The sequence below is a fragment of the Onychomys torridus genome, chromosome 10 (genome assembly GCF_903995425.1).
Source record: "Onychomys torridus chromosome 10, mOncTor1.1, whole genome shotgun sequence".
Classification (NCBI taxonomy): domain Eukaryota; kingdom Metazoa; phylum Chordata; class Mammalia; order Rodentia; family Cricetidae; genus Onychomys; species Onychomys torridus.
In genome coordinates, this window is record NC_050452.1 from 72,491,015 (window position 1) to 72,507,002 (window position 15,988).

The 15,988-nt window shown below is 39.3% G+C and overlaps 1 protein-coding gene across 3 annotated transcripts in view; it reads left to right on the top strand.

Moving 5' to 3' along the window:
- Nucleotides 1–5,799, top strand: part of Hfm1 (helicase for meiosis 1) — an 83,700-nt gene extending 77,901 nt beyond the window's left edge. For 2 of the 3 annotated variants that reach the window (XM_036200630.1, XM_036200629.1), the window contains exons 37-39: nucleotides 3,235–3,346; nucleotides 3,433–3,584; nucleotides 5,499–5,799. In XM_036200630.1, the coding sequence (XP_036056523.1) occupies nucleotides 3,235–3,346; nucleotides 3,433–3,584; nucleotides 5,499–5,568 (334 nt within the window). In that variant the 3' untranslated portion in view covers nucleotides 5,569–5,799. Of the gene's footprint in view, nucleotides 1–3,234; nucleotides 3,347–3,432; nucleotides 3,585–5,498 lie in introns of those variants that run through there. The other variant, XM_036200631.1, reaches the window with a different exon arrangement.
- The last annotated feature ends 10,189 nt before the right edge of the window (nucleotides 5,800–15,988 follow it).

The following is a 15,988-nucleotide window of genomic DNA, read 5'->3' on the forward strand; positions in this document are numbered from 1 at the left end:
AATCATAAAAGAATTATTCCAGCAGCAGATCAAGAGTGAATCATAGAGGACAGGACCATCAGAAGTATTGTGGCCACTAAGAAAGACAGGACATGGTGAGACCTCACCTGGGCAGAGATGATGGGAAAAGAGATTAGAGTTGGACTTTTCACACATCTCAGAGATGTCCTATGAGATGGTTGACTGGGTAAGCACTTGTCACCAAGCCAGATGACCTGAGTTTGACCTTCAAAATCCGAATATTGGAAGGAGAGAGACGACTTCGACAACTTGTCCTTTACCCTCCATACCTGTGCCTACGTGTGTACACACACACACACACACACACACACACGCATGCACGCACGCACGCACGCACACACGCACGCACGCACACAGGCACACACGCACGCACGCACGCACACACTAACACAAAGTAAATGTAAAAAGTTAATTTTAAAGGGGTTGGGGATTTAGCTCAGTGGTAGAGCGTTTGCCTAGCAAACGCAAGGCCCTGGGTTCGATCCTCAGCTCAAAAAAAATTAATTTTAAAGATGAGATTTTTAAAACCTCAGAGATAAAGTGCATTCAGTTTGATAATTAATAGAATATGATAATGTAGGAGAGGAAAGAATACATGGCAGCTAGGTATATGGAAATATTATCTGACAATACAGGAACCACAGATTTGGAAGAGAAAAAAAATCATCTTAGAAAAGTTCAATTTAAAATTTTTGCCAAAGTGCAAAGTGCTTTATTTGGAAATATTGGACTTGATTAGAAACCAAGACAGAAGAGGAATTTTGGCCAAAAGACAAGAAATGCTGACAGCCCTTTATTTGGGGTTCAGTATCTTACATAAATAATCACTTACTGATTATGAGCATCAGTACTACAGGACCATTGGTTCCAGAGACTTGCAGGTGTTGACTTTGTTCGTATGCCCTTCTGTTTTCCTGACACTGGGGCCTTAGACACCAGTCTTTCACAAGTCTGCCAAGACTGCTGCACTGGCTGGGAGCTCATCTACCTTAAGATGCTCTGGGTTTGGATCTCCCAGACTATCTAACAGCTTTAAAAGTTGTCCTTTATCCCTTTCATTTATTGATTCTAAGTTTGAGTCTGATAGAAATAGCAAAAGAAATAGAAGAAAAAAAACAGCATGAAAACTATTTTCTGCCCCACACATTTAAAAAAAAGCTACAAATAATTTTGGAATAATTTAGAAGATAAATGGTTTAAAATGTGTGCTCACAAGAATCCTGTGAAAAACAGTATCAGAAGTTGCTCCAGGGGAGAAGGCCCATGAGGGCTGAGGACCTGGGATGCAAGGCCACTTGCTTTTCCTCTAATGCCCCATTCACTGTCTGTCTTCTTTTCTATGTACATAATACTTGTTAATCAAAACTAAAAAGATATAGTCAGCTTATATGACTTTTCCTACTGTATCCACTGTTCATTGCTGTTTATATGGCTATCACTTTTAGCCTTTAAATGACATCTTAATTGTCATCCACTCAGAAAAGCATTGATGACCATCTTTCAAAAATAGGTATATGTCTCCACACTGCTATTTCCCATGATATTACTCAATTTTTTCACAAGCTTCAGAATCCATAATTGTGTATATAAGTATATAAACACATATAGTGTGTGTGTGTGTGTGTGTGTGTGTGTGTGTGTGTGTGTGCAGGTGCTTGTACACATTGTATGTGTGTGTGCCTGTGGAAGCCAAAGGATAATCTTGGGTCTCATTCCTTGGTGCAGTACATCATTTTATTATTATTATTATCATTTTATCTATCTCTATCTATCTATCTATCTATCTATCTATCTATCTATCTATCTATCTATCTATCTATCTATCTATCTATCTATCTATTTATCTATCTCTGTGTATCTATGTGAGTATATATGCACAAGCAGGGAAGGAATATGTTACGCACATACAGGCCAGAAGAGGGCATTGGGTATCCTCCTCTATCACTCTCCATCTATTTCCTAGAGATGCGTCTCTCCTGAGCCTGGGGCTCATGTTTTCTTGGCTAGACTGGAAGTCAGCAAGCACCTGTGAGCCTTCTACAGCTGCCCTGCTCAGAGCTGGACTGAGGTGTGGATGGACACCTGGCTTGTTATGTGGGTGGTGGGATCTTAACTCCAGTCCTCAGGATTGTGCAGCCATCACTCTTCAATGTTGATCCAGCTCTCTGGTCTGTTTTGTTTGGGGGTTTTTGAGGGGAGGGGTTTCAAGGCAGAGTTTGTAGTCCTGGCTATCCTGGAACTCGCTCTATAGATAGTCTGACCTTGAACTCAGAGATCTGCCTGCCTCTGCCTCCCAAGTACCACCACCCAGCTTTTTTGAATTTTTATTGTTGTTTTATTTTTTGTTTTTTGAGACAGTATATCTCACTGGTCTGGATCTCTCCAAGTAGGCTAGGCTGGCTCCCATAATCCACCTATCTCCATCTCCCCAACACGGTTACAGTCATGCACCATGACACTGATCTGTTTTTAACAGGGTTCTAGAGCTCAAACTTAGGTCTAAGTGCTTACAAGCCAAGCACTTTATCACCTAAACTATTTTTCCAGCTGTGACTTTTATTTTCACATATGGTCTATTTCAGTGTTAGATAATAATTCACTTTTGGCTTGTTTACCACTTTGTATCTAGCTCCTAGCTAATATATGGCATATAATAGTAAATAATAAATGTATTCTAATGTATGAATTTAATAAAATGTTGTGAATCCTAGTATGTAGTTATATGAAAGAAGATGGTAATTATGTGAATCCAGAATACAGAAAGGAGGAAAAAGGTTAACCAATGGAGTCTAGAAAAGATTTACAGGTTTCTAGATCATAGAAAATTAAGCATAACACTAAATCTTAAAATTGTTGAATGAATACTTCTTAAAATAGGACTCGTACTAATTTGGAATATGCAAATTGGATTTGTTCTTAAGGAAAGAAAACAGCCAGGTGTGGTCCTAGCACACCTTTATAAGTTGAGGCCAGGCTGATCTACATAGTGAGTTCCAGGACCGCCAGAGTTTTACATAGTGAGCTCCTTTCTCAAAGAGAAGAACAAGGAGCAGGAGGAGGAAGAAGGAAGAAAATATACCAAGTTCTCAAAGAGTATAGGAAACAATATCAACTTTTGTGTAATAAATATAAGCCTAATATTCTCTACAGAGTACTATTAATGTAGAACAGTTTGTTTTTCATATTTTATAAATAATTTATTTTAATTTTTAGTTTTGTTTCATCACATGAGAAGCCAGATATTTATCTATCAGATTGTGCCAAGTCCAAGTTTGGTCCATCTTTTGTGGCAGAGTCACCTCAACAAGCTGGAAATGAAAATCTTGTAAGCCATATACATTTTGGTTTTATTTTAAATTTTGCTTGAATACTTAACTTTCAGTGGTTGCTGTTTTTTACATTAAAACATAGGTCAATTTACAAGAGAGAAAACAGCCAACTCTCTCACCAGTGATTGAGAGGGTATGCTTTACCCACTCTAAGAAAACACCACAGTCCCTCAATTTTAAGGAAGTGGATATTTTTATTGGAAACAGTGACTCTAAAAAGGAAATTGATCTCAGGTAAGAACATTTCAAGACTTTACTAGCAAAAATTTTTATAATGAAATTCAGCATTCTTTTTTGGTTCATTTTAAAGATTTGTGTGTCGGGGGGCATGTTTGCAAGTGAGTGCAGGAGTCGGGTCCTTCTGGAGCTGGGGTTATAGGCAGTTGTGAACTGTCTGATATGGGTGATGGCATTGAATGCAGGTCTTTTGGAAAAGTAGTGCATGTTCTTAATCCCTGAGCTATTTCTCCAGACCTTTTTTTGTTTTAAAGATCAGAGACACCTTTTACTTATTAAAAGTCTGGAAAATTAAGATCTCCTGAGAACTGAGATCCCTAGAGCCATCAAGAGTAGATAGACTAATTTTTAAAACCTATAGTTTAATGTATTAACTGTAAAACACTGAGCTGATAAAGTTGCTTTTATTCATTTGAATGCAGTATGTATTATTGACAGTACAAACTGTAATGTCATTGGAGAAATACAATGGCATCAGATAACTTATAGAAGTTTAAGCTGTATTTTAGTCAGTCAGCTGTTTCAACAGGTTCAATGTCACAGTCGTAATAAATCTAATCAGTGCCTTCACTGCTGGCCATTTTTTTTTAATTAATTATTTCATTTATTTTACATACCAACCTCCTCTCTTCCCATTTCCAACCTCTACCTCCATTCTATTTCTCCCATACACTCCTCAGTTCAGAAAGGAGCAGGCCTCCCATGCAAGTCAACAGAGCATGTCGTATCATGTTGAAGCAGGACCAAGCTCCTCCCCTGTGTCGAGGCTGGGCGAGTATCCCTGCTTGGTAGATAGGTTCCAAAAAGCCAGCTCGTGTGCCAGGGACAGGTCCTGATCCCACTGCTAGGGGCCCCATAAACAGACCAAGCTACACAAATGTCAAACACATTCAGAGGGCCTAGGTCATCCCATACAAGTTCCCTAGCTGTCAGTCCAGAGTCCATGGGCTCCTACTAGCTCAGGTCAGCTGTCTCTGTGGTTTTCCCCATTATGATCTTAACCCCTCTTGCTCATACGATCCCTCCTTCCTCTCTTCCACTGGGCTCCAGGAGCTCAGCCCAGTGTTTGGCTGTGGATCTCTGCATCTGCTTCCATCAGTTACTGGATGGAGGGTAGTTAGCAATCTGATAACAGGAGAAGGCCAGTTCAGGCGCCCTCTCCACTGTTGCTAGAAGTCTTAGCTGGGGTCATCCTTGAGGATTCCTGGGATTTTCTCTGGCACCAGGTTTCTTCCTAACCCCATAATAGCTCCCTTTATCAAGATACCTCTTTTGGGGCTGGAGAGATGGCTCAGAGGTTAAGAGCACTGACTGCTCTTCCAGAGGTCCTGAGTTCAATTCCCAGCAACCACATGGTGGCTCACAACCATCTATAATGAGATCTGGCGCCCTCTTCTGTGTACATAATAAATAAATAAATAAATCTTTAAAAAAAAAAAAAAAGATACCTCTTTCATTGCTCTCCTCCTTCATCCTACCCCAGTGGACCATCCCATTCCCTCATTCCCCTTCCCCCTCCAAGTTTACCCAGAAGATCTCATCCATTTCCCCTTCCCAGGGAAATCCATGTGTCTCTCTTAGGGTCCTCTTTGTTACCTAACTGCTGGCCATTTTTAAGAGGGAACCTTAAAAGCAGCAGTTTTTCTTTCCTTTGAGAGTCCAAGCTTAGAAATCTCATGCTTTGTAGTAAGTAGCATTACTTCTAATATATTTAAAGAAATAATCACAGTTTACAGTCTCTTGTAAACTTTTACTAACAGACAAGGTTTTCATACTAAGTGTGTTTGTTGTATTAGCCTCACAGTAATCTTCAAGTTTACCTACAATGTGATGTTACATTATTTACTCTGCGTTTTAAAACAAGCTGGTTCACAATAAAAAATCATTTTTACATTTGCTTTTTCCCTCCAGTAAGTATTATCCTGATGATGCAGCTGAAGAAAGGAAGGCTCTTCTGGGAATATTTAATGGCATCTTCTAAAAAAACGAAAGAAAGAAAAGAAAGAAACAATTATTTTGCTAATGAGCAAAGTATAAACACATCTAACTCCCCCAAATACTTTTTGTTTTTAAAAATAATTGATAATCATTCAGCATTTTTCTCAAATTCGATTCACTTCTTGACTTTCTTTTTTATTTCTCTTGTAACTTCTTGAAGAATGGTTTCACTTCAGCAAACTTATAATTAAGTTATTATAAGTAATTTGTTATTAAACCAATTTTAATAGAAACTAAGATTTCTTTTTTTTTTTTTTTTTTTCCTTAAGAAAGGTAGGGCTGGAGAGATGGCTCAGCCGTTAAAGGCTAGGCTCACAACCAAAAATATAAGAAAGGTATCTGAGAAAGCAAAATAATGCTGCTGGTGAATCTGCAGCTTATTCGTTCACACGGTCTCATGTGCTCTGTTCTGTTGTTCTCACTTCCGGGTTTTCAAGAACCCAGTAGCTTTTGAAAATGTTATTTCACTTTGAGCAGTAATAAATGAAATATTAATTGGTATGAATTATTGTTATATTTACCTTGTTTTTCTTTTTTATGATATTTTATTTATTTATGTGTCTATATATGATCCTACATGAGTTTATGTGTACCATGTCAGTGCAGGAGCTCACAGAAGCCAGAGGAATGTGTGGGATCCCCTGGAACTGGAGTTGCAGGTGGTTGTGAGCAGTCAGGTAGGTGCTGGGAACTGAACCTGGGTTCTCCACAAGAGCAGGAGGCACTCTTAACAACCACACTAACTCTCCAGCTGTGTTTCCCTGACTTTGCAGAGCTATGAGATCTAAACACTGTTATTCTGCCTGTACTATAGCAAAAAGATAGTTTCTATTTTTACCGTAAGTCTTGCCTCAAGTTTATTTATTGAGAAGTAAGAGTTTAGGCTAGTTTCTAGTTTACTGTATAAATAATAGGTTAAGTTGAAACCACTTAAATTTTAGAACAATGATTTGTCTCTGTGCATAAATATGTAGAGGCCAGAGAAGGAAAGAAGAGGAACTTGTTAGCGAAATGATTATTGTCACTACTAACAAACATTATTAGGAATATGTACTACACCTCCCTCAAAAGCCTAGAACAAAGCTAAGAAGTCTGTCTCCTGCTAAGGAAGTCTGCCTGCCTTTATGATTGGTGTCTCTGTATCTGAACCCATCATACGCAACCTTTAAAGATTCTTCAGAGCTATTAAAATGAAAAATGGGCGCACTAAAACCTGTTTATCTTCTACTTTGGCACTAAAGAAATAACAATGCAGTTCAGTGTGATCTGTTAAGTGAAAAGCACTGTGTTTGGTCCTGCAAAGGATGAAGCCACTGTTTCTGTTCTTACAGAGTTTACTTACACACTGGTAGAGACAGTAAGAGATGTAATGAAGTGAGGGCATGCCTCAGACCTCTAGCATAAAGTGAGTGAAGCAAGCTGTATTCATGTTTTGGTTTCCTGGCGAATATAAAAGTTATGTTTATACTATGTTGTAGCCTATTATGTATGTAGTAGCATTAATATCTTTAAAAGCAGTGTGGTATCTTAATTTAAAAACACCCTGTTGCTAAAAATGCTAACAATCATCTGAACTGTCGGAAAACTGGCACCAATAAACTGCTCCTTGTGGGGTCGCATCACCTTCAGCTTACATGCAATGCAGCATCGTCAAAGGACAATAAAATAAAGGAGAATAAGGTGTAGTGTGCCCATAGAGGGAGCATACAGAGTGCAATGGAGCAGTGCATTGCAGTCACTTGGAGGGATTGTTGGTAGATAGGATGCTCTGTGACATACGCAGAGTTTCTGACTTAGGTCTGGAGTGTTCCTAAGTGGTTTACATTTGCAACAAATTCCCCAGATGCACTGTGCTGCAGGTCCAGGGACCACACTGTGATCAAGGTCTTGGCTACAGAGTTAAGGTGGCCTTCAGAAAGAAGTTAAAACTCAACTCTTAAAAAAATGGGTGATACTTTGTTGAGGGAAAATATAAGAAATGGATATTCTAGAAAGAGGTAACAGTCTGAGCAAAGATCCAAGGAGGAAAGTGTCTGTTTGAAGAATAGTGAATCCATGGTTTTTTTTTTTTTTAAGATTTATTTATTTATTTATTTATTTATTTATTTATTTATTATGTATACAATGTTCTGCCTGTATGTATATCTGCATGCCAGAAGAGAGCACCAGATCTCATTCTAGATGGTTGTGAGCCACCATGTGGTTGACTGGGAATTGAACTCAGGACCTCTGGAAGAACAGCCGGTGCTCTTAACCTCTGAGCCATCTCTCCAGCCCCTCAATGTGTTTTTTTAACATAGGTTATGCTGTAGAGGTTTAGACTGTAACAATGCCAGACTGTGAAGGTCTTGAAATGAAGCCCAGGTTTAATCAGTAGACTAAGTTGCTCAAATTTGCATTATCATAAAAAGCATGTGTAGTATATTAAATATACAAATTCATGGACCTTACCTGAGATCTAGTGATTCCCTCCAGTGGAGGGATTAGAGAATCCTGTAGATTAAATGAGCATGTCAAATCATTTTGGAGGGGTGGTTACAGACAGGGTTTCTCTGTGTAGCCCTGGATGTCCTAGAACTTGCTCTGTAGACCAGGCTGGCCTGCTTCTGACTCCCAAGTGCTGGGATTAAAGGCATATGCCACCACCGCCTGGCACAAATGATACTTATAATCAAGTCAGTTAGGGAAATCTCACACACTAAATTCTTAAGTAATAAAAACCAGTGTCAAGTCGGCAGTGTTATAACTAAGCATCATTTTCCAAGAGTTTCCTGGACAAATGTTACTGTGTTGAGTATATGTAATTCCAACAGAAAACCTGTTATATATACTAACCCCTTATAGGAGCCCAATTACTGCTGTTCTTTTCATAAAATGAATAATCACCCTAAATGTTCCTATTTACAAGTTAGGTTTTATTTATTCATTGAATGAACCATATGTTAGAACTGTTAATAAAATCTCTTTGTGGGGCTGGAGACAGCTTGGTGGTTAAGAGCCCTGGCTACTCTTGCAGAGGACCCACGTTTGGTTCTCAACACTTACATGGCAGCTCACAACCACCTCTAACTCCAGTTCCAACAACCTCTTCTGCCTCCACAGGTATTGCACACATATAATGCGCAGATATACATGCAGGCAAAACACCCATACATAAAAAATAATTAATTAAAAATCTCCTTTGAGGGCAGGAGAGATGGCTCAGAGGTTAAGAACACTGGCTGTTCTTCCAGAGGTCCTGAGTTCAATTCCCAGCACCCACATGGTGGCTCACAACCATCTGTAATGAGATCTGGTGTCCCTTTTCTGGCCTGCAGGGATATGTGCAGGCAGAACACTGTATACATAATAAATCTTTTTTTTTTTTTTTTTTTTTAAATCTCCTTTGAGAGCTAAATGTTTTCACATTTGAGATGTTCCTCAGTGGGCTGTATTTTTTCATCTTGTTAGCATAATGGCATCCATCTAACAGGTATGTTTTAAGAACTTAATAAGTCATTGCATAAAAGCTTTTAGTTCAAAAATGGATGCATAGTTTGTGTCCAGTAAGTGGTAGCTATTTGTGCGCGCACGCACACACACACACACACACACACACACACACACGCACGCACACACGTTTCTGAAAAACATTTTAAATGTCCTATTGAGCAGTGAGGTAGGAGGAGATAGTGGAATATTCCTTTGAATTCCATAGGACTTGAGAAACAAACTTTCAAGGGATTTATTATCCATATAAAACACTGTCTCTAAACCTCGCTCCTATACTTTCTAGTCCTTTCAGACATTCTCACTGCCCATATCTGCTCCTCATCACTACTAGTTGGTATGTAATCACAACATATAAATCATTATATTAGCATAAAGAAAATGTAATTACATTTAGAATTCTGTAATTACAATTAGAATTCTGGAAATTCTATTCTATTCTAGAACCAAATAAATAACTTGAATTGTTCGTTGTTCTAAATTTGGTTTGATTTACTCCTTAGTAGAATCATTTCTTTGTCCTGAGGCTATTTCTAGTAAATATCCTCATGAGGCATAGTAAGAACCACTCTTTGAAAAGGCCTGAGGTCATAGGGCCGTATTTACCTATGGAGTTGTAGATACTAACTGATGTCTACAATTCAGAACATTTGCTTTTATGGGAATATAAAAGGTGCCAGTGAAGAAGTTAGGGCAAGGAAGAGTGGGGCGTAGCATTAAACAAGATAATCAAGCTAGAAATCTCCGTAGGCTGTGGTCAGTAGGGCAAAGCAAACATTCTTTATGATGGGGGAGCCAGAAGATGGGAAAGCCAGGCCTCAGTCAGAATCTGAATGTTAACAAGGTTCCTGGTGATTTTGTGCATATTAAAGTGTAAGAAACTCCTATATATGAAAGAAAGGAGGCAATATCAGAATTTTAAGATAATTTGTTCCAAAAGACATATCTCAGAGTGATGATTATTCCTATTTTCTACACGTTTCCTACTTTGTTATTGTTCTTTTGAGGCAGGGTCTCACTATGTAGCCCTGGCCATCCTGGAACTTGCTCTGTAGACCAGGCTGGCCTTGAACTCAGAGATCTGCCTGCCTCTGCCTTCCTAGTACTGGAATTAAAGGTGTGTGCCACTATGCCCTGCTTATGTTTCCTACTTATAGTATAATGGTAGAGCTCTGTTTAATTGCCTTCCAGAGTAGGTATCCTTCACCAACTGTGTAATTACATTTAAAAATCTCATGCATCAGCTGAGTGTGTAGCTTGAGGGGTACTCAAAGTTCTAAAGGGCTCTAGAGTTCTATTTTAATTAGCATAATAAAAGCAGATAATTCAGAACAGTCATCTTTGTTTCAGTTTAAAAACCTCCCCCTAGCCTAATATATCCCTTGGTGAGCCTTACACACTTCAGCAAAACCCCATAGAAACACCAGGCAGTGGTTCTACACACCTTTAATCCCAGCTCTCTGGAGGCAGAGGCAGGCATATCTCTGGCTTTGAGGGCAGCCTGGTCTACAGAGCAAGTTCTAGGACAGCCAGGGCTACACAGAGAAACCTGTCTTGAAAAACAAAGTAAAACAAAACAAAATAAAACCACAGAAACAAACGAAAACCTCATACTTGTTCATTCCAAATGATTTAGAAAAATGTACATTAGCTGGTATTTGCACATACATGTTAGAACTATATTTTTTTATTTAATAAAAGGAATTAGGGTGCTGGAGAGATATTTCAGCCTTCAGTGCACTGGCTGTTCTTCCTGGGTTTAATTCCCAGCACCCATATTCCAGTGGCTCACAACCCTCTGTAACTTCAGTTCCAGGAATCCAGTGCCCTCTTCTGGTCTCTGTAGGTATGCACGAGGTACACAGACATATGTGCTGGCAAAATACTCATACACATAAAATAAATAATTTTAATAATAAAGGAATTGTAATTGATTATGTTACCTCTTTATGACAACAGATGGTTGCAGGTCTTTAGGAACTGCATCTACAATAACGTTACTGTGTTTTGGTTTCTTTTGTTTTGTGAGCTTCTGTAGTGATCAGTTTGGAAACTGAAAGCCTTTTACCAGTTATAAATTAGAACGTTACCCTTACATCTACCCTGGGGATTTAATCCAGGGCCTTGGGTCCACCTATGAACATATAGTTTTTGACAAAGAAGCCAAAAATGTACAATGGAAAAAAGAAAGCATCTTCAACAAATAGTGCTGGCATAACTGGATGTCAATGTGTAGAAGGCTGCAAATAGATCCATATCTGTCACCATGCACAAAACTTAAGTCCAAGTGGATCAAAGACCTCAACATAAATCCAGTTACTCTGAACCTGATAGAAGAGAAAGTAGGAAGTACTCTTGAACGCATTGGCACCAGAGATCACTTTCTAAATATAACACCAGTAGCACAGACACTGAGAGAAACAATCAATCAATGGGACCTGCTGAAACTGAGAAGCTTTTGTAGAGCAAAGGACACGGTCAACAAGACAAAGCGACAGCCTACAGAACGGGAAAAGGTCTTCACCAACCCCACATCTGACAGAGGGCTGATATCCAGAATATATAAAGAACACAAGAAATTAGACATCAAAATGCCCAACAGTCCAATTAAGAAATGGGCTATAGAACTAAACAGAGAATTCTCAACAGAGCAAGTTCAAATGGCTGAAAGACATTTAAGGAATTACTCAACATCCCTAATTATCCAGGAAATGCAAATCAAAACGACTCTGAGATACTACCTACACCTGTCAAGTGGCTAAGATCAAAAACACAGAAGACAGCTTATGCTGGAGAGGATGTGGAGCAAGGGGAACTCTCCTCCACTGCTGGTGGGAATGCAAGCTTGTACAGCCACTTTGGAAATCAATATGGCGTTTCCTTAGAAAATTGGGAATCCATCTCCCCCAAGACCCAGCTGTAGCACTCTTGGGCATATACCCAAGGAATGCTCAATCATACCAAGCAGGTTCTGTATCACCAAGCTTTATCTCCAAAACAGAAACATTTCCCTTAGCCCAAATAATTTTACTACTATTTTTTAGTTTTAAAAAAACTTACCAAAATTTTTAAACAACTAATTTTAATGAGCTTTGCTTATAAAAATATTTTTATTCTTTCTATCATTAGCTGATATAATTCTAAGTAAGGGAAATAATTGAATGGTGCCATAAATGACACTTAGAAACTCTAGTTCAAAGCTTCAATTTAGGTGAGAAAGAACCCTTCAAAACGCTAAATTATTTGTTCCTGGATTCTTAGCAAATAACTGGTAGACCGGAAATGGAAGTCAGGTTGGTTCCACACTTTTTAAACTTTCGTTCCTAATAGTAAGGCTTATAGCTCAATGCTCACACTTACAAATTTGGTCTGAAATGTAAAATGTAAATGTAAAATGAACTCTTCTGCTGTGTTGTCCTTAAAAGTGTGAAGGATTGTTTTCTAGCTGTTTCCTGTAATAAGTCCATTCTAGACACAATTTTGTCTGTAACCCAAGCTGTGTTTACAGCTTTGAGGTGCAGACATATATTATATATAAGTATGTACATATTTGAATGTATTTGATGTGCTTTATTTGAAAATAGACAAACATCTTAATTTTCTTTTATTCAGTAAATAATAGCTAAACAGCTACTATACACTAGGCTAGACAATTCTGGGGCTCAGCCAACTAGAGCATACCGGGGCTTTCTCAAAAACTGTGAATGTGTCAAATGTCAGGTAAGAGACAATCCAGACCAGGCTAACTATGTTTCAGGGTTTGGAGTGGGTGCCAGGATCACCTGGAAGGTCAAATGGCATTGATAACAAGATGGCTGTGGTTATGTCAAGCTGAATCCTTGCAAAGTCCTAGAAAGATGAATATGACCTGTCATAGGTAATAGGTGACTAATAAAAATGTGATAAAGATATGGGTGACGTTATCAAAAGTTTGTTTTTGTTTTTTCAAGATAGGGTTTCTCTGTCCTGGCTTGTCTTGCCCTGGCTGTCCTGGAACTCACTATGTAGACCAGGCTGTCCTGGAACTCACAGAGATCCACCTGCCTCTGCCTCCTGAGTACTGGGATCAAAGGCATGCACCACCACCACCTGGCTAAGAGTTTTTTTTTAAATCAACATTATATCCATCGAATTTTATTACCAATTTTTTCTGATTTAAGGTTTTTGTTCTAGATTCTTATAAGAGTTATGTCTGGACTTCTTAAGAAGACACTGTACAGACATGGCCAGTTTTTACAAGTAGCAAAGCTGCATAGTCTCTAGACAATGGAGTATAAAGGGGGCATTAGAAGACAGAGTAAATAGGAGGAACAAGAGGTCATCGAGGGACAGATTAACAGATAAGGGAAGGGACTGAAAACAAATGAGGCATACTCATTTAGCAGGCTGGCAGTACATCATGGAAATACATTGGTTAATAATAGTTGAAGTTTGAGCTAAAATTATATAAATCAATCACTTTCAATAGTGTATAAAGAAATTTTTAGTTTTTATTTAAGAATTTTATACATTTTGATTATGTTTTCCTTGCTCCCTCAACTCCTTGTAGAACCGCCTCACCTCCCAACTTTTTGTGTTTTTTCAATCTCTCTCTCTCTCTCTCTCAGCCCCTCCCTCACTTTCTCTTTAAAAAACCCACAAAGACATAAAAGCAAGCAAAAGAGCAATAAGACAGAAATGCAAAAACAAAAGTCTAAAAGGCAAAACATGGAGTTCTTTTTATGTTGGGACTAATCCTGGCCATGGAGCCTTCCCCGGAGTGTGATTGGTGTTCTCAGTGATACTCTGGAAGAGAACTAATTTTCTCTTTGTAAGCAGGTCTTAACTACAAATAGCTTCTTGGTTCAGCATGGGACCCTGTGCTGCGTTCACTTCCCAGTCTCAGCTGGGACCCCCTCTGCCTTGAACCTGTGCAGGTCCTGTCATGCTGCTAGTCTCTGAGTTCACACGTGCATCGTCGTGTTGTGTCTAGAAGACATTGTTTACTCGGAAACACCAACAGTTCCCTCTGGCTTACAGAATTTCTGCCTTCTCTTCTGCATAGATCCCTGATCCTTAAGGGGAGGGTTTGATGAAAAGAAAATCCCATTTAGGACTGGGTGTTCCAAAATCTCTCCATCTCTGCACATTGTGCCGTCATGGGTCTCTGTTAGTTCCCGCCTGCTGCAAGAAGCAGCTTTTCTGATGTGGGCTGAGTGAGACACTGTGAGTATAGCAGAACATCATCTAGGAGTCGTTTTATTGCTCTGCTCCCTTGGCAGAACACTGGTATTAGGTTTTTCAGGTTTTGGGTCACTTTAGCAGTGTCAGGAATGGGTCCATCTCATGGAGTGAGCTCTAAAACCAATCAGCGGTCAGTTACTCCCATAACATTTGTGCACTATCACACCAGTATATAACAGGTGGGGTTTATGGCAAGGCGATATTGATGATTATCTGACAGTGCTATGAACATCATCAGTTGGGGTGAAGCTGCAAGTTAGGAACTATCTCAGCTTCTCCATGTTCAATAGCATACATAGTGCATTCTTCAGCAATGGGGCCTTCCCATCAGATCTTAGAGAGCAGCTACAGCTTTGACAAGAGCCCATGGTGTTTAGGAGGTTCCATGGGATGCCTTTGGCCAACAATGTGTAATCCATCCCTGGCACTGGAGGTTTTCCTTGGTGACAAAGATGTTTAGTTAAGGCATCTCTCCCATTATATGGTGACCCATATAGATTCCTTTCATAAATGCATATGTTTTAGGCAGCTTCTATATTAGTAAGTTTCCGTATGTTTTTTTAAATGCCCTTTAGTATTCGTTTTCCCTCTCCATGCCCCCCCAGCTTAATCCTCCTAGTTCCCCCTTTATCATTCAGAAAAACTGTACTCTATTTCCCCTTCCTTGGAAGAGCCTCTCCTCTCTCTAGTCCCTTATTAGGTTCCTAACCTCTGTGGTTATTCAGATTGTATTGTAGCACACACATAGAAAACTTAAAACAACATCACATTAAGGGAGGGGGAGGAACATATGATATTTGTCTTTTGGGGTTTGAATTACCACAGGATGACTTTGTCTAGATCTATCCATTTACTTGAAATTTTCATTTTTCTTAGTGACATTGTGTAAATACACTGTGTTTTCATTATCTGTTCACCAGTTTATAAACATCTAGGCCTTTTCCAACTTGTTGCTATTGAGTGGCTCAGGAGTGATACAGCACAGAGCACAGTCTGTTAGAGTTCAAGGGGTGGGGCTGCAATGCCCTAGTAGAATACCATGTGTCCTGTCATAGCACAAAGGTGCAGTTGCCATTTACAAGGTGACAGATGCTAGTAGAGGGCTGGGGTAGATCTTTCAATGCTCCACTCATTTGTCACCAAATCTGTAAACTTTTGGGGATGTCTGTCAAAACTAAAACACATACCTCAGTGGACAGTAGCACAGCCAGATGATGGCAGGTGTGTGTGTGAAATCTCAGTGGAATGAGCTGTTTAGGCCATAATTCTGGAGAGATACTATTGTAGCCAGAAGCTCTCCTGTGTCCTGCAGCCTTTTGGTCCCAATCAAACACACTGTTAGCCTATGGCTCAGACTTATCATTGACTAGCTCTTCCAACTTAATTCAGTCCATTTCTATTAATCTATGTTTTGCCACGTGACTTCGTGGCATTACCTGAGTTTCCATTACATCTTGCTCCCCCGACAGTGCTCAGCATCTCCTCCAACTCCACCTTTCTTCCACCTGTATCTTTGCTTAGATTCCCCACTTGGCTCTATTCTGCCTTGCCATAGGCCATAGTAGCTTCTTTATTAACCAGTGGTGGCAACATATATTCACAGTGTACAAAAAGACCATCCCACAGCACTTTCCCTTTTCTGTCTAATAAAAAAGGAAAGTTTTCATTTTAACATAGTAAAATTACATATA